This window comes from Nuphar pumila, chromosome 2 (genome assembly GCF_984573655.1).
Source record: "Nuphar pumila chromosome 2, dmNupPumi1.hap1.1, whole genome shotgun sequence".
NCBI classification, from domain to species: Eukaryota; Viridiplantae; Streptophyta; class Magnoliopsida; order Nymphaeales; family Nymphaeaceae; genus Nuphar; species Nuphar pumila.
The window spans coordinates 106,896,218-106,919,481 of record NC_143250.1 but is presented as its reverse complement, the minus strand read 5'-3'; the positions used below and the strand labels follow the sequence as shown (position 1 = coordinate 106,919,481).

At 37.5% G+C, this 23,264-nt stretch overlaps 1 protein-coding gene across 2 annotated transcripts; it reads left to right on the top strand.

Moving 5' to 3' along the window:
- The first annotated feature begins 510 nt into the window (after nucleotides 1–510).
- LOC149846596 (non-functional NADPH-dependent codeinone reductase 2-like) lies at nucleotides 511–17,990 on the top strand. 2 transcript variants are annotated; one of them, XM_089996443.1, is made up of 7 exons: nucleotides 511–675; nucleotides 2,753–2,897; nucleotides 11,380–11,449; nucleotides 11,847–11,929; nucleotides 14,351–14,588; nucleotides 14,683–14,862; nucleotides 17,585–17,990. In XM_089996443.1, the coding sequence occupies exons 3-7, from the start codon at nucleotides 11,405–11,407 to the stop codon at nucleotides 17,816–17,818; spliced, it is 780 nt and encodes a 259-aa protein (XP_089852569.1). In that variant the 5' UTR covers nucleotides 511–675; nucleotides 2,753–2,897; nucleotides 11,380–11,404; the 3' UTR covers nucleotides 17,819–17,990. The 2 variants fall into 2 exon arrangements, with proteins under 2 accessions (XP_089852569.1, XP_089852568.1); XM_089996442.1 differs by lacking the exons at nucleotides 511–675; nucleotides 2,753–2,897; nucleotides 11,380–11,449; nucleotides 11,847–11,929 and adding an exon at nucleotides 13,161–13,578.
- The last annotated feature ends 5,274 nt before the right edge of the window (nucleotides 17,991–23,264 follow it).

Below are 23,264 nucleotides of genomic sequence, written 5' to 3'. Positions count from 1 at the left end.
AAATGCAGATATAAATCTCTAGAAGAAAAGTTTAAAATTTATGTATCCTCATTCTCAGGTCAACCCAGTGACTCGGCCCGGATTGCTCAATCACTGGATAAAAAACAAGCAAAGCTCGGTCGAGTCACTGAGTTGATCCGACCAAGTATGGGTCAGTCGAGTCATGAGCGACTCAGCCATCATATAATATATATATATATATATATATGTGTGTGTGTTTTATGTATATTATATCTAAAAATAAGATTATATATATTAAATATATTATAAAAATATCATATAATTTATATTATATATAATATATTGATATAATACTATAATGTATATATATATATATAGTATATAAAATATAAAGTTAATGGCCGAGTCACGCAGTGACAAGGCACTGAGTTTTAAAACCATGGTTTTTTTTACTGGTCGCAGTCTTTGAGGCATTTCGTCAAACAGGTACCGTGTGAAGAGAGTTTCCCGCAAGGACAAAAAAAAAAACAATTGTAAAAGCCTCAGCTGAAAACACCGCTGCATCCCCCCCTTTCCCCTCACACATGTACACACCAATACCTTGGTGAAGCTTACAGAGTGGAATCCCTTGAAGACCTTGTGCATATCCCTTTTGACAAAGCAAATGAAGCAAGAGATCAGGGGTCGTCTTTCGGCAAAGAGCATCGTCTTTTGGTACGTTTTTCGGCAAAGAGCATCGTCTTCTTCTTCTTTTTCTTCATTTTTTCATTTAATTGTGATGGATTTTCCCACCTTTTTGTTTCCCCCTTTTTCGTGTAATAAAACTTATAGAAATCCTATAGAAAAGCATGAACAGACGTGTTTTCCCTTTTCTGTTTCTAGAAATTCACTGTCAGTTGTATAGTTGCTTGATAGACAACATTTTCTTCTTGTTTTGTTTTATTTTTTGAGGGATTTTGTACTGATTTTGATTTTTTCTATCTTTTTCTTTGTGTTATAGTTGCTTGATAGACAACATTTTCTTCCTGTTTTGTTTTATTTTTGAGGGATTTTGTACTGATTTTGATTTTTTCTATCTTTTTCTTTGTGTTACTTCCCTTTTTGTTTGTAGAAATTTACCATGAGTTCCTGTATACTTGCATGATCGACAGTATTTTCTTATTTTTTTGTTTGATTTTGAGGGATTTTGTGCTGATTTTGATGTTTCCTCTTTTTTTTGCGTGTAACTTTGGTAGAATCAACCCCTAGAGTTTGATCTAGGGGGTCTGGGGGCCAGATTAAGTTGAGTTTGCATTTTTTGTCTCAGATTTTTATGTAAGTCCATATCTCCTTCTCTCGTGCTCCTCTATTTGAACTTTTAATTAGTTTATGTTGAAATAACTGTGATCACTGTTGCATATAGATTTCTGTTCTAGTCTTTGTCTTTTGTTCCATTCTGTTTCATGTCTTGTTTTGATGCTTTTTCCTTTCTTTGCCTTTTATTTTATGAGAACTTAGAAAAATATGTATTTGGTATTTTTAATATTCTCCCTTTTTTCTCATGTTTTTATACTAATAACTTTCCATCTTATTTGACCCCCTCTCATTATTTGTTTTTTCATTTTTCAAGTTTGGTAATTAGTACGATGTAAGTTTATGCGATTTGGTAACTTGAAGAAAAGAAAATTTTGTTAGATCCTGGTGTTGTTGTTTTGTGCATTATACGCTATTACAACAAATGAAGTTGTGTTTGATGCTGCAATTCATTCCATTTTCTGTTTTCCAGCTCACTAGTATTGAACTTGTTACTACCTTTTTGTTAATGATGTTTATATATATTTCTGATTTTATTTTATAATTAATTTATCTTTGGTATATGTTAACCATTTTGAAATATTCTCACTTTATTGGCTGTGATCGTTTCCTAAAAATTCACTGTTCTACACAACTTTAGCCATTTTCTAATCTGTCTGATATTTTCCAGTGTTTCTTTTTCATAATCTTCTGTTTAGTTTTTCCTTTCTTTCTCCCCCATTTCTTACTGAGTCATGTTTTTTGGATAGACTTCTTTATTGATCCATTGAAGGAAAATGCTTCATGGCAATACAGATTTCATGGAGTTTTTGTGCATGGGTGGAGGCACCAATGTATTACTTGTCCTTGTTGCGAATGGTCAAAATTTAGTGCATGTTTGATCATGTGCTCATTGAATTTGCAATTTGTTACATTTGCATATTTTGTTTATAGAAAGAATTATCTCAGTAGCTAAATACTAAAGGCAAACGTGTTCATGTGCATGGCCATTTTCTTATGCTGGAAACAGAACCATCCTTGAATGAAAGAGAAACAGAATACTTAATTCAGAATTGGTTGCTGCTAACTGCACTATTTTTGGATCCTTAAACATTTAAAGGATTTCCTGTAGGCCATCAATTTTTATGGAGGGACATAACAATAGTGTGACTAGGTATGACATTGGATAAACAAAGGGGTGTCCGGTTTCCAGTTAAGTTATCCCCAGCCTGGCTTATGAAGAACAAATAAATAAATATATATCTTACGTGTGATGACTTCAACCACTGAGAGTTGTTAATTCTGTCATTGAGATTATCAATTGGCTATGTGCACAATGCACATTAATCCTGCTCAAGCCCAGCTTGGTGCACATGGAACCAGGTTATTGGGAGATACTGAACTGGCCAGCTCTAGAAGTTGCTGCAGTTCTCTTTTAGGCTCTAAGGCTCTGTTTGGGAGCCAGTGTCGGGAGGGATATTATTGGAGGGGTGATGGTAGTGGGTGTTGTTATCTGCAGATTTCACAACATCCTCCTCCTGCATATGTAGTTGAATTCCATGGTTATGAAGTCTATCGTCCCTCTCATCTCCGAGCTCCAACAGCCTGACTCATGCTTGGACTTGATCTAGCTTGCATGCAGCCCTAAATCAAAGTCCTTGCTGGTATGACATTTTCCCCTATCTCTGAATTTGGGTATTCTATATGCATTTGATTCTATCATTCTACAATTAAAACTGCAGCAGTAATTCTCTTAGAAACTTCATTAAAGCTCTGCAAGATTATGGTTGACTATATACATGCATGAGTTATGCAGTCATTCTTTTCTAAAACTTACATTCTGTCGATTTTTCTTCATTGAATTTCTTGTTAGGTGATGGATTTGATTATATGTTCATGTTGCTCATAGTTTTTTCTGTCAGAGTTTGAAAATTTTATGGTTGCATATATATTTGCTACATTTCTTGGGCTGTTGTACAGTTTTAGAAATAAAAAGAAATTAAGCTTCCGATTTCAGTGAAAATCTATATTTATCTATGGACGTGGAGATATAAGTAATTTGTCTCTGTCTTTCCATTATCAGATGTTCATTTTTATCCCCATTTCTGTGAAAACACAATCTGGGGAAAAGCTAGAGCTACAAGTAAATTTTGTTTATAAATTAATTTGTGAGTTTGCTCTGCTTTAGCATGCTGCTTTGCTTGAACTTACAATCACAGATTTTATTTGGTGTTTCCACTGTTTTCAATCTGGAAGATGAATTTTTGCATTTGAAAATTTAACACTCTTGTATTTGTTTTCCTCTTATTTTCCTTTGTCTTTTAGTTTTGACTTTGATATTCTTGATTTGCTGATATCATTCTCCAATGGACAACTTCAACACACAAATGAGTCATATCCAGTAGCTAGTTTTTAGAGAGGTTCATTGAAACACATGCAGTTAATATAATTGCACATGGAGAACAATGAAACCTGTGATAATAAATTATGTGAAATAAGTATGTGGCTGTATTGTATGTGTCAATCAATATTTAAAAAGTTAATCCATCACCTTCAACATCCAATGGTATCTGTAGATCCTTTTAACTATATGTTATGCGTGAATTTATTTTACCAATCACACTTTCATGCTTTCTGCTAGTAGTTTATTTAAATTAGTGGATATGATATTTGGGGCTTGTCTTTAAATGTTCAGTTAACTTTAGAAATATAATCTTGCCGCTAAAAGTTGCTGTAATTTTGCTAGCATTGTGTATGTTTTGGTGGGAGATAATTTGTGCTTGTAGTTGGCAAGGTTGTGCCTTTACCTAAAGATAATAATTATTTTTTTGGCTAAAAATCCTAGAAACCTTTGTGGTTTAATATGTTTGTGATTGTAGATAAATCCTAGAATTATTTTTTGATTAAAGGATGAATTATCAATTTTTGAACTTACCAGTTCTTTCAAATATTTTCATCTAAATAATTGAACTTGTCCTTTTTTGAAGTGATACCCATCTGAATTGAGTATTTTTTAATATCCTTCACCATTAGGAAATTAAAACTTGTTCTTAATGAAGGTTGACCCGAGCAAGTGTTATGAAATGCCTAGACTGTTAAATTATGTATATATATATATATACATACGTATATATATAAGTATATATATACATATATGTATATATATACAGTCTTTGTTTTTATTCTCAAAATACCCGATAGGGGTATTTTAGTAAATCCCCATGTAAACCCTTTTTCCTTTTTTATTTTTCCTTTCTTCTCTTTTTCCTTTTTTCCCTTTTTCTTTTTTTCTTTTTCTTTTACCTTTTTGTAAGACCACAAGGGCCCCACTCATGTAGTCGTTGGGGCCCCAACGGTCATATGACCGTTGGGGCTCCCAACGACTACATGGGAGCCCCTTGTGGTCCCTTCTTCAAGGCTTCCTCCTCTATAAAAAGAGGAGGCTTCCTCTTGTATTGTAAGGGTTGTTCACCCTCTTCTTTCTTTCTTCTATAATATCCAACTTATGACTTTTGGTCATTTTTCTCTTTAGTGGGTTTTTGTATACACTTTTAGTGTTTGTGTTCTTGGCTCTTGGAATCACTCTTAAAGAGTGATTTGCTTTATTGGTGCTTCCGCAGCCCCCCTTTTCATTACATGGTATCAAAGCAAGGGTGGTTATCGGGCTTCTATCCTTTTCTTTGTTGTCTTGGGACGCGTGCCTCTCAAGCTTTTGAAGAAAGAAGACCATTCGGCTCCGATGGAACGTGATTCTAAAGTTGAGCTTTCTTTCAAGCTCAATGGATCCAATTATCTTATGTGGGCCTCCGCCATGGAAAATCATCTAAGAGGTAAGAAACTTTGGGGTTTTGTTATGGGAATTACTCCCGAACCCTCTCTTGTTCTCACTAAAATTGAAAATGAGGTTGAAAAAGCTTTGGATGGCGATGAACACATCAAAGCTATCAATGACCATCAATCCAAAATTGAGGATTGGGAAAGTAATCATGCCAAAATTTTGGCATGGTTTATGAACAATGTGGACCTCAAAAATTGTGCAAATATTGCAAAATTTAGAAGAGCCAATGAGGCATGGTTCTTTCTTAAGGGTATGTATACCCAAAAAGATCTTGCTAGACAATTTTTTTGTCAAGAGAAAATTTGTTCCACTAGATAAGCGGATATGAGTGTCCGTGACTACTTTAGCTCTTTAACCCCTCTTTGGGATGAGCTCGCTCTTCTTGAGCCTAAATGGGTGGCTCCGAAAGATATTGACCTAAGAAGAGAACAAATTGAAAAGGAGCACTTTTTTCAATTTCTTCATGGTCTACGATCGGAATATGAACAAGTTAGGACATCCCTTCTCCATAGAAGTAAAGCCTTACCCATTGAAGACGCCCTTGCCGAAGTATGCCAAGAAGAAACTCGACTTGGCCTAAGTATCAAGAGTGATGAAGTTTTGGCCGTTACTAGGCTCGGATCAAATGTAAAAGCATATAGACCTCCCCACTTTAACAAAAATAATGGATATAGAAAGGGAGTAATTTGTCACTATTGTAATGAACCGGGTCACATTAAACCGGTTTGCCCAAAGCTTAAAGGAAAAGTGGCTGCGGTTGGAGAGAATTCTCCAAAGAAGGAAGAAGAAAGTGTCAAAGAGGGAGATATCAAATAAACTCTTAATCATATTTTCGAAGTTCTCCAACATCTTCTCAAGACTTCTTCATCTTCAACATCCGGAGCCGCCATCGCCTACTCTTCATTACCTCCAGGTATGTGGATACTAGACTCTGGTGCTTCTTTTCACATGACATCACATAAAAACTCGCTTTCTAATGTGCTTTCCGAACCCCATCTTCTTATGTTTCAACGGCCGATGGGACATCTTTAAAAATTGAGAGTATTGGAACACTTGATTTTAAAACTTCTCAAACCTTCTTTGTTCCTAAAGTAAGAGTCGTTCCAAAAATTAATCTAAATTTTTTTTCCATTTCCCAAATCACCGATCATGGATGCCAAGTCTCTTTCTCACCTAAAGATTGCACCGTGCAGGATCTCCAGTCAGGGAAGCTGATTGGGCAAGGCCATAGAAGGGGTGATCTCTATTTTATGGACTTTTTGACTCTTCCATCTAAGTCATCTTGCAATCTTGTAAAGGACAAAAGTATTGGTATTTGGCATGAGAGACTTGGTCATCCAAATTTTGTAAAAATGTCTCTTTTTCCTTTTTTGAACAATACTTGTAAAGACAATCACATGACTTGTAAAGATTGCATTTTTGGGAAATCTAAAGCTACTTCATTTTCTCAAAGAAATTACTTGACCACTCGGCCTTTTGAACTTGTTTATTCCGATGTATGGGGACCTTCCCCTATTTTGTCCAAAGGAGGTTTTTCGTACTATGCGGTCTTTATTGATGACTTCACTCGATTTACATGGATTTACTTCTTAAGTCGCAAATCCGAAGTGTTTTCCTTCTTTAAAGAATTCCATGCGATGGTTAAAAATCAATTTTTGGGAAATCTATCAATTCTTAGGTCCGACTCGGGAGGTGAATACATGTCAAATGAATTTCAAAACTATTTAAAGGAAAACAAAATTTGCCATCAACGTTCTTGTCCAAACACTCCGCAACAAAATGGTCTTGCAGAAAGAAAGCATAGGCACATAATAGAAACCACAAGAACCTTGTTAATCTCAAAAAATATTTCAAAATCCTTTTGGGCCGAAGCGGTTCTAACCTCAACATATCTTATCAATAGAACTCCTTCATCTTCTTTAAATAATTTTTCTCCATTTGAGAAACTTTACAATATGTCTCCCGATTATAAAAGACTAAGAATTTTCGGATGTAAATGCTTTGTTTTAACTTACAAAAATGATAAACTTTCTTCTAGAGCTATTGAATGCATTTTCTTAGGATATGGCGAAAAACAAAAAGGTTATCGATGCTTTGACATATTCAATAATAAACTTTATATCTCAAAAGATGCCACATTCTTAGAAGAAGAAAATGGTTTTTCGCATAAATCAAATGAAGATATTGATTATTCCTTTTTATTTGACTTGTTACCTCAAGAAAAGGTCATCAATGATAATGTTGAATCTAGCGAATCACTCATAAATGATTTTATTGAATCTCTAAATGATGACCAAAATTTAGAAGAAAATGTACAAAGGCAAATACAAGTCTACTCTAGAAGAAATGAAAGTAATCCTCCTTGTGCCCTTGAAAAATTCTCTCAAAATGAGTCAACTGAAGAATCCTCTCATAGAAGATCAAATCGTATTTCAAAAATACCAATTATATATGTATCTTATGATTCTTTTTCTCCAAATTTTCGGGCATGTCTGCTTGCTCTTCACTCAATTCATGAACCGTCTCATTATAATGATGCTAGACAATATGCCCATTGGAATGAAGCAATGGAACTGGAACTTAATGCACTTAAGAAGGCTCAAACTTGGGAAATCGTTGATCCACCCAATGGCAAGAAACCCATTGGATGTCGATGGGTTTTTAAAGTAAAAACTAGGAGCGATGGATCTTTAGAAAGATATAAGGTCAGGTTAGTGGCCAAGGGATATGCCCAAGAGTATGGGGTAGATTATGATAAATTTTTTGCCCCTGTTGCTCGAATGACTAGTGTTCGAGTTCTTATTGCAATAGCCTCTACTAAAAAATGGTCAATTTTTCAAGTAGATGTCAAAAATGTCTTTTTAAATGGAAATTTAAATGAAGAAGTTTACATGGAACCACCACCGGGTATGAATTTAAATGGTAAAATTTTGAAATTAAAAAAGGCCTTATATGGACTTAAGCAAGTTCCTAAAGCTTGGTATGATAAGTTTAATAATGTATTAATCAATTTAGGATTTACTTCTTGCTATACTGACACTGCTCTTTTTGTTAAGAAAACAGGTAATCTCATTGCTATTTTTCTGTTATATGTTGATGATATGATCATCACCGGGAATGACAAAAAGGGGGTAAAGGATGTGAAGTCTGTGTTAAAAGAAACTTTTGATATGTCTGACCTTGGATTCTTGAGATATTTTTTAGGAATTGAAGTGGCTTACTCCCCACGAGGATACATTTTATCTCAAATGAAATTGGCAAAACTAAGACTTGAAGATGGTGTTCTTCTTGAGGATCCAACCCCCTATCGTCAATTAATTGGATCTCTCACCTATTTATCCATCACTCGTCCAAATATAGCTCATGCGGTTCATGCTGCAAACCAGTTTCAGCATGCACCTACTACAGTTCATATGGCGGCTGTGATGAGAATTGTGCGATACATCAAAAATACCATCTCCAAGGGACTCTTCTTATCTTCTTCCCCATCTCTTGAATTAACTGCTTTTACTGATGCTGACTAGGGAGAAAATCTCAATGATCGTATCTCAACTACTGGTCTTTGCATTTTTTTAGGTGAATCTCTCATCTCGTGGAGATGCAAGAAGCAACAAAAGGTCTCACTATCATCTACTGAAGCTGAATATCGGGCTATGGCAATGACAACAATGGAAATTGTGTGGCTCAGAGGGCTACTTGGTGACATGGGTGTCCTCATTTCCTCTTCCACCAAGCTCTGTTGTGATAACAAAAGTGCGATCTACATTGCAAGCAATCATACGTTTCACGAACGGACCAAGCATATCGAGATGGATTGCCACTACGTTCGAGATGAATACCTCAGAGGAACTATCACATTACCATTCAGAATATCAACTGACTGACTTCTTCACCAAAGCGCTCCCCACTCCACAATTTATGTTTCTTCTTAGCAAACTTTCGGTTTCTCTCCGTAAAGTTTGAAGGGGCGTGTTAAATTATGTATATATATACATGTACTTATATATATATACATACGTATATATATAAGTATATATATACATATATGTATATATATACAGTCTTTCTTTTTATTCTCAAAATACCCGATAGGGGTATTTTAGTAAATCTCCATGTAAACCCTTTTTCCTTTTTTATTTTTCCTTTCTTCTCTTTTTCCTTTTTTCTTTTTCTTTTACCTTTTTGTAAGACCACAAGGGCCCCACTCATGTAGTCGTTGGGGCCCCAACGGTCATATTTATGACCGTTGGGGCTCCCAACGACTACATGGGAGCCCCTTGTGGTCCCTTCTTCAAGGCTTCCTCCTCTATAAAAAGAGGAGGCTTCCTCTTGTATTGTAAGGGTTGTTCACCCTCTTCTTTCTTTCTTCTATAATATCCAACTTATGACTTTTGGTCATTTTTCCCTTTAGTGGGTTTTTGTATACACTTTTAGTGTTTGTGTTCTTGGCTCTTGGAATCACTCTTAAAGAGTGATTTGCTTTATTGGTGCTTCTGCAGCCCCCCTTTTCATTACATAGACTTCTTAATTTTCTGTCAGTATAGCAGATTTGATTTTCTAATTAGTTTGTGGACCTCATGATATTTAGTTTTCTACATGTTCATTACCTTATGGCTTGCTGTTGGGTTTCTACTATTGTATTTCACTATTTACTCTTTGATGACCATATCTCGGTCTTTATGGGTTTTCTTTTTGTAATAAATATATTCATCATATATTTGATTCAAAATAAAAATATGAATTTCTCATCTTTGATTACTTTAGTTGTTTATATTTTCTTAAAGAAATATCATACGACCTAAAACCTTTTTTACAGAAGGTTAGGGTAAAAGGAGTCTTTTTGGTTGAGGCTTGAGCCAATTGTTTTCTCAAGACAATGAGTATCGAGTTTGATTGAAATTGTTCGAACTTAGAACAAACCTCCAATAATATGAGAGATCCATGGGAATGGATAGTGGAGGCAAGAAGATGGCATATGTTTTAGAAGCTTTCTTGAAGCAGGTGAACTCACTTGGAATAGTAAAGTCAAAATTGGTACTAATGACTTGGCATCTTCAATCCATGCTTCTTGACATTGAAAAGTCTTATTTACTTTGTACATTTTGAAAAAAAAAGAGAAAAATGCTTTTGTAAATTATTAGAAAGTGGGATGTCATAAAAAGCAAGAAGTTTCAATGTGGAGTTATAAAAGACTCAAAAGGGAGAAGTATCCAATGAAACAATTCTGTAAGCTCTCAAAGAAAAAATAACCTGTGAAACAAATTTATGAATGCTGCACCCTTAGACTAAAACTACCTGCATGAATTATTATATTGTTAAGTTGCATCGTAAAGCAATTGGCTGTTGGCCTCATGGCATTCCTAACTATGTCAGTTGATGCTTGAGAACGCTTTCAGGGTTTCTGTAGTACGATTTATATCATGTTCTAAAATTCCTTTGTTAGGAAAACTTTCCACCGACATTATCATGTCCTCCTTTGCATCCAATTCATGATGTAGCCACCTAACCAAGAGGAAGATAATACAGAGAGAAAATCATCAGGAAAATTCTCAGCAAATAAACATCAGCAGGACTTGGATGTGGTTTCAGAATGTTCAATACCAGCCTTGCTGAAAGTGGTCCTCATTTATGCATGTTTCTGCAGGTTTCGGCTTCTGTCCGATCTTTCAATGATCCAAAGTATTTTTCCATTCTTAGGTTCAAGTGCACTTGCATTGAGGATTCATAGACTTGTTCTTGGTTTTCTTAAAAAAGATGTTTCAGCTGATACTATTTGTGCTCTTTCCTTCATTTACAGACAATCTGGATCTGTTCTCTAGAAAAAAAACATTTGTTGCTTTTCTTTTGTACGTAAAGTAATCAATGTTGTAGATCTTGGTGATGTTTTAGAATGTGAAGGCAGGAAACATCGTGTCATGGATAAATGCAGACTTATGGGCTAAGTCTCATATATTGCTAATATGGGACCTATCAGTCTGACCTGAATTAGAATGAGCACAAGCCAAGGTTGATATATGTTTTCCTGTTAAATCCTACTTGGATTTGGTCAACTTTTGACAAAGGACTCAATTTTGCGACTGCTTAACTAACAATTGACTCACCTGCTACTGAAGTAAAACAAGGAAAGAGTTTTGATTTCTGAAGTATAAGTTGTTTGTGAACAAACCATTCAGAAATGAAGACATGGAGAACCTTACTGATCCATGGACCTTTCTGTTTTAAGTCTTTATTATTGCTCTTTTTGTCAAATAGCTTTAACTACCTATGTGCCTACTATGCTGATGATTATGTTCTGCTGCTCTTGCAAGGACTTTCACTATCCCAAACCTTGGTATGTTTGGTGTAGATCATTGTGATGCAATATTGCCTCCTGGAACTGTAAGCCCTTCATAATTCTGCTTGCTTATCTGTTCATTAAGGGTGCGATTGGTTGCATCTCATGTGATTTGGAATCTCATGAGATGTAGAAAGTTAATCTCATTTAAATAGTATCCAAAATCAATCAAACATAAGTTTTTTTGTGGCATAGAAACCCAAAAGCAAGCCTCATAAAAATTGAGTTGGCACGAACCCCAAAAGTGAGATTTAGAAAGTGAATCTCGTTTGTGTGAGATTTACTTTCTTATGAGGTCTCATGAGATTTTGAAATTGAATCTCTTTTGAACAGTATTTGCACTATTCAAAAACACAACCAAACGTGCCTTAAGTCATTAACATGATTCATTTGTAATATTTTAGAATTTTTGACCAGTAAACTGAATTTGATTGATTTCAGGGAGCAATCATGGCAGTGGGAGAGCATCTGAGCCTGCTGTTGTTGCAAACCAAGGATGGCCGGATTGGTGTGAAATGCCAGATGTAGGTGAGATAATCTTCATTGCATGGAGTTAATTCTCCAATAGAATATCTCCACATAGTAGTCTTTAAGCTCTAAAGACTAATTGGGGACTCCACCCAATACCATATGACTATGAGCTATCCCTTTTCATCAAGTCAGTTAGCTGCTCAGCATGACCCCATCGCTCAAGCCCCACATGGACTAGCTTCCAGTTGGGACTGGGAATTGCTTGGTCTGTCAGCAACTTGACCAGACATGAGAAAAATAATTAACTGGTTACGCTGAGGTGACAGTTATTTCATTTTTTATAGTTGAATGTCACTGCTCATCATCGAGTAATATATGGTGCTGATTTGGCTGCATTCCTGCAGACTTTGCCAAAGATCATTGAGGATCCCAACTGCATTTCTGTGATTTGATTGAATTGTTTGTGGTTTGTCCCCGGCGCTGCTGCAGGGATTTTTCCTTTGTATGTTTCATCTTGACCTTACCGATTTCTTTTTTTAGTTTTGGGTTGGCTGAGTTACTTTGAGGGCTTTAAGTACCAGCCACATGAATACCAGATTGATCTCTGGTGATTAAATCAGAGATTTGAGGAAATGAAGCTGCACATTTCAATTCCCACATTATGAGAAATGCTTCTCCTTCTCTATCTCACAGATTATATTATATATATAAACTAATATTTTATATATTGATTAGCATATGTCTATTAGTGACGGATTAAGCTGTCACTAATGATCTTTATTTTTTCTTAATGAAACACCTTTAGTGACAGTCTAAGCCAGCACTACTGAATAAAGGGATCTTGTGACAGTTAATGTTGTCACTAAAGGTGACAGATAATATCAATGAAAAGTACCATCACTAAAGCTATACGATAGTGACAGTCAGTTGCTGTCGTTAGATGTTTTAGTGACGAAAGTGATAGCGATGGTCATTAGAGCTACACCAATGGCTTTTGTGGATTTTAGCGACAGTTTTGACCATCGCTAAATATCAAAATTGTTTTAGTGGATCACCTTTGGTTTTAAAAGGTACATTTTGTATTTTATTATGTGACAAGGGTAGTTTAGTAATTCTAACATGCATAGCCCTCGGATGTTACTCCACCTCATGAGTATCTACTTGACAATTTCAACAAAAAAATTGGGTAAGGTGGGACTCTAAAATGAGACTTCCCCTACTTAAAATAATTCAACCACTAGTTTTTTTTATTCTGAGTTCAGATAATCCAAGGAATCTTATCTAACCTCCCCCCCAATCACCAACCACACATTGGCTGGCCTTCAATAGTGAAAGTGTTCCTGGAAGTCAGTGAAAAGTTCAACTGTATAGAAAATTAGAAAGCAATGGAGCATCACAGCATCCCAGAGGTAATGTTGAACTCTGGCTTTCCGATGCCATTGGCAAGCATGGGCACTGCCATGCACCCTATCCCCCCAACTGATGTTGTGTACAAAGCTATTCTTGATGCCATTGAGATCGGCTACCGGCACTTTGACACGGCTTCCAACTATGGTTCTGAAGTCCCCTTGGGCAAAGCCATAACCCACGCACTTGAACACAGCCACATTGGCAGCAGGGACCAATTCTTCATCACCTCCAAGCTCTGGTGCACTGATGCTCACCCTGATGGAGTCCTCCCTGCCCTCAAGAAGACATTGGAGTAAGTTTCGATTGCAGGCCTCTTTATGCACATATATGTGTGATTGACGTGAAGCAAGCATAAGGTTTGAGAACTTAAATGTTTTTGCTGGACCAAGTTTGCCTGTGGGCGAGGGGTAAGCCAGTGACTGTAGGGGTGGGCATCTTGTCTCATATAGGCTTTTTATCATAAATTAATAAATGCAATATATTTGAAGTGTTTGGCATGCAATGAGTAAGTTTAGAGTTTAAATCTTAATGCTTACTGGGTGGTTTCCTACGTAATTAAAAAATACATTAATTTTTGTTATAACAAGTCTTATGTCCCCTTCCCCAGTGATTTTTTATTGTTTCATATTTGTTTCCATGTTGTTTCCTATTTGTTTTTATCTCTCTTCATGTTTCTTTGTATGGTTCTCATATGCTTCTATACTATAGTCACTTGAAAAAACTATCCCACTTCGAGCATCTACTTTTTTAAGATTCACTTCTTGCACCCATTTCGCTTTCTGGTAATTATGGATGAGACATTCACTCATTGTATTTGCACTTAAAACAACATTTGATAACTACAACCACCTAGAGGTGGCAGCTGCCAGCTACGAAACAAAGCCAAAGTTATGTTTAAATGATATGGTTTTTCCATAGCAATTTATGTTAGTAATTTTTCTTTGACATGTAAACTTGAAAAACCACAAATGGTTTGTGGATGTGGAACTAAAAGCGCCACACTATAGTTACTTATATATTCCACTCATGGCGAACGCAGTCTTCTTTTTCTTTTTCTTTTTCAGGCATTTGCAGTTGAAGTATCTGGACCTTTACTTGATACATTTCCCAGCAAGAAAGAGGGGAGAAATAACATCTGAAGCCAGCAGTGACGTGCTTCCATTGGATATGAGTGGGACATGGGCAGGCATGGAGGAGTGCCAAAGGCTAGGCCTTACCAAGTCTATTGGCGTTAGTAACTTCTCAAGCAAGAAGCTCAGTGATTTGCTTCTCACTGCCAAGATACCTCCTGCCGTGAATCAGGTTCATCATTAGTTGTTTCACTTGACAAAACAGAAACGAAGGTAGTCACTGTGCACTAAGCTTTATGAATGATTTTCTTTTCTCATCCAAACAGGTGGAAATGCATCCGATGTGGCAACAACTTAAGTTGAGGGAGTTCTGCGCAAGCAAAGGTGTCCATGTGTCTGCTTGGTCTCCCTTGGGGGGAAAAGGAAATCCTTGGGGTTCAAATGTGGTTCTTGACGACCAAGCTCTCAAAGGCATAGCTCAAAACAGAGGCAAGACAGTGGCTCAGGTAACATTGAAGTATGATTCTGTTGCTATTCTACTATGCCTAGTTTTATCCAAGAAAAGAAACAAATTATGAGGGGAAATATCAATCAGACCAAGTCAGAGACGAGTACGGATCCCATCATTTAACTATTATGCAAAAAGTTAAGGTGGATTTGTGTATAGCCCCATAAGATGAGGGAAATTATGAAAAAAATACCCTACTGGACATACTCCTCCAAGACAACTTGTCTTGGAAGAGTGCATCCAGGACAAATTTTCAGACCCCTTAGGTTTTGACAATTTGGCAGCGTCCAAATTTATTCCATGTTTGATGGTCACCCCATGCCTTTTGGGATGCAACAGTCGAGTACACTGTTGTGCCCACCGCATCAAACTTGCTCTAAAAGTGATTCTGTAGAATTGCAATGGTACTCATACCATATCTTATTATGTATCAGGCATACCTGCACCAAATACCAATAAAAGAACTAGCTTAAGAAATGATAAATTAAAGTATCAATGATTTGAAAAACTAGCATCATCTCTCATAGAAACTTGCTTCTATTACATTATTATTGAGTATCAACTCGTTTCTATTAAAATTACAAGCAAATAACGAAGTCATTACTGCAAAGACACCATATTTAATTAAGACCTAACTATTATGATTTTTAAAGAAATTAAAATGTATAAATGACCGATTAAATATGCATATTAAATTATTTTAATGCAAGGGCATCTTCATGAAAATATGGACAGAAGTGTATCAATAATTTAGGAAACTTTTAAAAACAATAACAATTTTTATAACAAACCATTATCTGAAGTTTTTGAAGCTGCATCAATATGCTTTTCAACTAAAAATGCAACAGAAACTTTTTCAACCTCACATACCAGTATCAGCACCTTGTACTGCCCACTATGGAAAACTCTAATTTGGGTTGGAAGATGATAGCTGCAAATTGTGGGCACCCCCTATCATACTAGTTCCTTTTTTTTGGATTGGCAAGCTGGTGTTAGGGCAGACCCCCCACCAGTACGAAGTAATCACAATTCACTCTAAAGAAAACCAGTCTGGTGGTTTGTCCTTCCACACCCTGTCACAACCCAGGACTCCTAACATAGCTAAATGACATGGAACCTAGATGTACTCTTTAGGAATCCATTTACATCGAAAATCCACAAATTTATTGAAAAATTCTGGCACGTCCCTATTCACTAGATCTGGCTGGCTCCTAGTTATCAATGACTTTAATACAATGCTCACCACATCAATTTTATGTTTTTCATGCATCTTTTCAATTTCCTTCCTATCGGAGGCACATCCTAGGCCTCTCACATTCCATATTTTAATTTCATGAAGCAGAAGGATGAGGAAATAGTTATAATATGTAAGGCAGTTGATGAAGTATAAATTGTTCATTTTGTGTGAACTTTCTATGTACTAATAAGGTTGGATCCATAATGCATAAATGTAGCCTAAAACCAAACTGATTGCTAACAATGCAAACTAATGTGAAAATTCAAAACCACAAACAAGAAAGAGATTTACATGATTCACCGGGAACAAGAAAAATCCTTGTGTCAATCTAGCTGCCTATGCTTTTCTTGCTTTTGAGATAGGTTTTGTTTTGGTGGTCACCTTTGAAAGTTTTTATTGTTTTATCTATTTGTAAAATCTATTTTTTTCTTTTCTCTTAAAAACCAACTGAGCAATCTTCTGTATTACAGTATGCAATTAAGGTTTGTTGCAACTTTTTTCAAGTCCATTTGAATATCATTAATTGAGTAAATGAACATAGGCTGACCAAATGATGAGGTATCATCTATGTCACATGGACTCGCCTAATAGGTGTTAACGCAACACAACGTGGGTGTGGCACTCGGTGCGGTCAATAGCCCTGGGTGCAGTCAACCTGCACTTAGGATTATTTTTGTCAAAAATGAACATGGTCAACTTTGACCAAGTTTATTTTGGTCCATTAAAAATTTAGGGGTAGGGCACCTCTCATCCCCTCCCCCCTCTACTGAGACGCCTCCCCCTCGACTCCGACTCTCCTCCCTCATTGACTCCTTTTTCGATGGTGGTGACAACTCTGCTCTTTCAACGAACATGGCATCCTCTTCTTCTGACGGCGACTATGGTACGTTTCACTCTTTTTGTTCCTTCTCTTCTGGCTCTTCTTCCTCTCTTTCTTTTTCCTTTTTCTTTTTCTTTCTTCTTCTTCCTTCTCTGCCTCCTACTCCTCTTTTCTTTCTTCTTCGTTCTACTTCTCCTCCTCTTCCTGTCTTTTTTCTTCTTTCTTCTCCTCCTCTCTTTCTTCAGCAGAACCGAACCCAGCCTGCTCCAAAGAGCTCAAGCCTAGGTTCACTTGAACCAAACACAAGCTTGGGTTGGGTTCTGAGTTAGGTCAGTTTTTTTTATGAATTTTATTTTAATAAAAAAAATATTATATATACCCCTGAACTCCTGCACCCAAGTTTTTTTTAAAGTGCCACATTGCCACTCTCCTATCCGTACCCATACCTGTGACATAGGGTATCATTTGGAAGGCCGAGCACAGTAAGAAACAGAGTAACATGAGCCATCTTTCGGGACTGGATGATTGTAATGCCTTTTCATGCCAACTTGAGATGTCTCAGTTAAAATAGTATGACTAATCAATTCAGTCATCTTTTTCGAACTCTCTATCCTTTTCTCTTATTGATAATAGTTAAAACTGATGCTTGTGATGCTGTTGCAGGTTTGCTTGAGGTGGGGATTTCAGCAAGGCGTGAGTTTGGTAGTGAAAAGCTTCAACAAGGAGAGGATGAAGGAAAATCTTGGTATTTTTGATTGGGAGCTGAATGAAGAAGAGATAGGCACCATTCACTCTCTTCCACAGGGTCGACTGTGCGATGAAAGAATATGTTCGCTTTTTGTATCCCCTAATGGTCCGTACAAATCCCTTGAGGAATTCTGGGATGGGGAGATATGAAAAGTCTTGCTGGTCTCCATAAAAAGAATAGAACCCCATAATAAATAAATCCATGCATCTCTTTGCGGTGTAAGAAATAAAGAACAGAAACTGTTCAAGATTTATCTACGCCGCAGCGTCTTCATGCTAGATGTATTCAATGCCGTCATAATAATACAGTAGATTGTATGTATCTCATGATGTAAGTTGTTTTGACTGAATCTGACTTTGTAGATGTGTTCAGCTTGGTCCATTTAGTGGGGGTCAATTTAGTGGAAAACAACACTTGCACCATGTTTTTTCATGAAATATGTTTTTTTAATGGCAAAAAACAGCATATCGTTTCCCGTTGATTTTTTCATGGTTGGAATAACGTATACACAAGTTAGATTCTGGTGTTTCAAAAGCAGGTTCTTGCTAAAAATGCTATGTAGATCACATCCACGGGGTCATTTGGACAAAAAAAAGTTAAGTACAATTGTATTTCTGTTAAAAGTATGGATCTTAGACCCTCAAAGGCCGCTTGAATGCCTCAGACCTAGGCCTGAGCTCCAGCTTCGCACACCATATTAGCAGCCTCACATGAGATCCAAGGCTGTCAACCGTAGTTCCTTGGATTATCCTTTGATTTGAGATCCAAGAATCTGAGAACATAACCCCCTCATATGTTCTCAGATTCAAGAACTGTCTCTCAATCCCTTTAATATGAGAGATCTCAAATCTTAGTTATGAGATCTTGTTTTTGAGAAACCTTGGATCTTGGTGTTCACCCCATGCCACCTTAAATCTGAGATCCTCAAATGCCCTACAAGTGATCTAGAGGATGATTTAGCCAATCATAAGTTGCATGTAACACAATCTAGATGATGATGATAGTGAGGCCTATGTCTGTTAATGGGTAGGATTTTGTTTGCAAACACTTGGGTCCAAAGAGTTTTTGGATGAAGACTTGATTTGGACTGGATCTAAATTTGTTGAAGAAAAAGTAGGATCCGTGCTTGTAAGATGATCATCTTTCCTCTTCCATTAAAGAGGGAACAACCTTGTCAAGAACTTTAGCCCCCTCAATTTTGGCTTTGGCATGTAACACAACATACCTCGAATGCAATTATATGAAAAAAATAGCTTGTTGCAGAGACACTATCAAGGCTCAAAAAGATTAAAAAAAAAAGCAAACATGGTATCCATTAGAAAAAGCCACTTGAATTAAATAAATAATAATTAAAATATAACAACAATGTGGAGGATATGAATTTCACTTCTAGTTTAGGTAGACTTTTCTACGATAATGACAAGCACAACGATGAATGGGTATATACAGCTTCGACTAGGCAAAGGTTCTGGAGAGTGGGTGAGACAAAAAACTACATCTAGGTTGGGTGCAGACTCCAACAAAGTATGGGTGCACTAGGCTAGCGTCAAACCGATAGTCTGAGCGTTGAGGTAATTAAATAATATGAAAAAATGATTGTACTATATGACAAAAATGATGTATTTTTTAAAAAAAAACTCTACAATTTGCCAAAATTCATTGATGTCCAAAATTGTAAATATTGAGTGTTAAAATGATCATTTTAACCTTCACATGTGCAAATCTCTTGAGGATATGTAGATTTCCTCCATGACAGACTTTGCTACTGATTTTTTATCTAGAAATTGATGGATGTGAAAGTTCGCATATATTTTATGAGGAAGAGGAACAGGATGAGGATGTGAGAACTTTCTTATAAAATATATGTGGACTTTCTCATCCTCATAAAATGTGGACTTTCTCATAAAATATATGCGTATTTTCTCTTCCTTATAAAATATATGCGGACTTTCTCATCCTCGCGTAAAATATTTACAGACTTTCTCTTTCTGATAGAATACATCTTTCTCATCCTTCAATTTTTAAATCAAAAAATCAATAATAAAGTCTATCACAAAGGAAGTATGCATATCCTCGAGAAGTCTGCACATGCAAAAACTAAAATAGTTATTTTAATGCCCAACATTTGTAATTTTGAACACTTGTAGATTTTGGCAAATTATAGGTTTTTTGGAAAAATGCATCATTTTTGTCGTACAGTATAATAATTTTTTTTTGTAGATAATAAATGTTGGACTATGAGGGGCAGGTCGGCCAGAAGAATTAGGTGTCACAATCTGATTAGCTAAAGTTCTAGCTTAGAAGGATAGATTTAGTGGGTTGGTGGGGCTAAGTTTGGATTTTGGAAGGTTATTGAGCAAAATCCAGGGTTTTTGTCAAGTTTGGGGGCTTAAAACACCTCTGTGTGAACTGGTTTCAAAACCAAAGGTTTTTGGTTCAAAAGAACACTTAGCCAGGTCTGTCCAGTTCCAGTCATAGGGATGACAACTAGACTTGGATCTGGTGCAGATCTGTAGACGTCCCAAATTTCATAAAAACATGTTTTGAATATTTTTTCCAAACTTCGGGAATCAACTTCTTGAATAGAGAACACCGAGTCTAGTCATGAACCTAAACCCGACCTAGACTAAGTCAAGTCTTGGTCAAAATCCTGTTTGACAAAAATATCAATTCTTTTATTCATGATCGTCCTTCTCTTATAAGGCAAAGCGAAAATCATTCTTCCCTTATTTCATTCTCACAACAAAAACCATCCTTCAGTCAACTAGGGCTGGTAAATAAGCTCACGACCTGGCTCACGAGCTCATTCCCAGTTGGCTCACACATCCGACGAGCCGAGTCATGAGCAGAACGTTTAGCTTAAACAAGTCAAACCCCAATACAGCGTGGTGGGCTCAACTCGGCTTATATATATAGGGGACCATCCAGCAAGAGGACAGTCCAAAATTTCCAAAACAATCAGGACCGTCCATTTGAAAACAATAGGATGAGGCAACATGGAACTTTATATATATATATATATATATATATATATATATATATATATATATATATATATATATATATATATATATATATATATATATATATATATATATATATATATACATCCATGTGCTTGACCCTTTTCATGCTTACCCATGCCTACTATGAGACCATAATTATGAAATAGCCTAAAACCGTTTGGAGGCGGTTACAACAAGGCACGTTTAGGAGGAAGCAGAACGTGCATGAGCAGTTGGTTCCATTCGGTGGAAGATGCTGCAAGCAATGGCGCCAAGTCACGTTTGAGTGTGACAAACATGTGGCCGAGCGGTTCATCGGCCACGCCTTCGGAGGAGTCGGAGGGCGGGAACAGTTAGATCCATGCAGGCGGAAGGAAGTCGATTGAGGCAACAGGCTAAAGCCTCTCCTCTGAAGTGCACGGCTTCGGGCGGGAAGAATTTGAAAGAGCCGTGTGGCAAATGCGCTGTGGGTGGAACTTACAGGCGTGCAGACGATTGCAAGTGACTTCATGTAGAACTGCAAGACGTGAGGCAGTTAGACTTCAAGCGAAAGAGCTCAGATGAGGTATGCGGAGACCTCGCCCCCGAAGTGGGCGGCTTCAGGTGAAACTGTTGTGGTGTGGGGGGTAAGTGGGTATCGAGTGTGGCACCCACGTAGTGCATTTGACCCTTTGGTAAATCAAAGGGCGGGCTTTTTAAAAGGAGGTACCCGTCTCTTTGAAAAAAGGAGAGAAAATGACTTGTAATTGGCTAAGTGTAAAAAGGGTTCCCGTTAATAGAAAAAGAGGAAAAATCGCTCTTTCGAAAAGGTTTCGGTATATCCTTCGGTGTTGGTTTTAAATGGCTGCTAAGTCTCTTCAAGGTTCCAGATAACTTCGATCGTGCAAGCTTAAGTTAAAATTTTTTGCTTGTAACATTTGGTATCAAGTTTTGGTTTTTGAGGGGAAACCATGGCTGTGGCAGCTGAAATCAATGAACGATTGGGGCGACTGGAGGAGTCAGTCAGCTCCCTAACTTCACAAGTTGGAGACGCTACTACTCTATCTAATAAATGACAGGGTCACGTGGCGGCCTTGGAGCGCCAAGTAAGAGAAATGGCGACTTGCGTTGATGGCCTTCTTGAAGGTATTCATCGAGAGGTGGCTGAAACCACAGATAGACTGGAACAGGAGGTAGTCGTTCTACGTCGGGCGTTGAGCAACACCACGGTTTTAGAAACACTGAAGATTAAAGTCCCTGAGCCTAAGGATTTTCTTGGTGCCCAGAGTTCGAAAGACCGTGAGAACTATCTCTGGGATATGGATCAATATTTTAAGGTTGTTCATACGAAAGAGGAAGATAAGGTCACTATCGCAAGCATGTATCTGCACAGCGACGCGAAGCTTTAGTGGAGGACCAAGTTCAAGAAAGATAACAATATTGGGAAGTTGCCTATCATTGCTTGGGATAACATGAAGCAGAAACTCAAGCATTGGTTCATGCTTTCCAACATTGCTTGGTTGGCTAGAGAAATCCTGTGTCGTTTGAAACATATAAGGTCTCTACGGAAGTATGTCAAAGCATTCAGTTCTCTGATGCTTGACATAAAGACGATGGCTGAAAAGGATAAGCTCTTTTATTTCATGAGTGGGCTTCAGTCGTGGGCCCAAACAGAGCTTAGACGACAAGAAGTGAAGGACCTACCTTCAGCCTTGGCAGTGGCCGATTGTCTCTTAGATTTTTGGGTGCACATTAGCATTGAATCTTCGAAGAGTTGGCTACAGAAATATGAGAAACAGTCTAAGGGCAAGGACGACGGTAAAAAGGAGGATTCGAGAGAAAATTCTTCGAAGTCCTCTAACTTCTCAGGATGCTTCATTTGCAAGGGGCCTCACTATGCTTGGGAGTGCCTGCAACGCAAGGAGATGAATGTGGTTGTGATTCAAGAGCCGATGGAGGAGCTCTTAACATCTACTTCAGATTCCTAGACGTGCATGAACCCCCTGTGGTTGGTGAATACTCTGTGGTAGGCGGTGAAGAAAGTACCTCTGAGCTCGAGATTGCTTTACACAGTGGTTCGTCTAAACGATGTGCCTGGCTATGCCCTGATTGACATAGGGGCAACGCACAACTTTGTGTCGACCCATATGGTGGAAAGGTTAGGGTTGTGGCTTACCTCAAACCCATGCCAAGTGAAAGCCATCAATGTCAGCCCATCGACTATGAGCGGTGAGGCATTGGTTGTGCCAACGAAAGTTGGTATGTGGAGAGGAGTGTGCAACTTCACTGCTTGCACGCTTGACGACTTCGATGTGATACTGGGAGTGGAATTCCTTAGCCAAGCTAGAGCAATTGTTTGGTTGCATTTGCAGTCTTTGATGATTGCAGATGAGGCATGACCATGCCTTGTTCCGCTTATTTTTGGTTCCCCGATGACAAAACTAATGTCATCGTTGCAGTTGAAGGAAGGATTAAGGCGTGGAAAGCCAACCTTCCTTGCCTCGTTGGTGAAAACTGCGCAAGCGTGGAGAGCCGAAAACTGCGCCACCCTGGTTCAGGAGGTAGCGATAGAGGCTGATTGCGCTGAAGCTCAGGAAGGTTGATGCGCAGA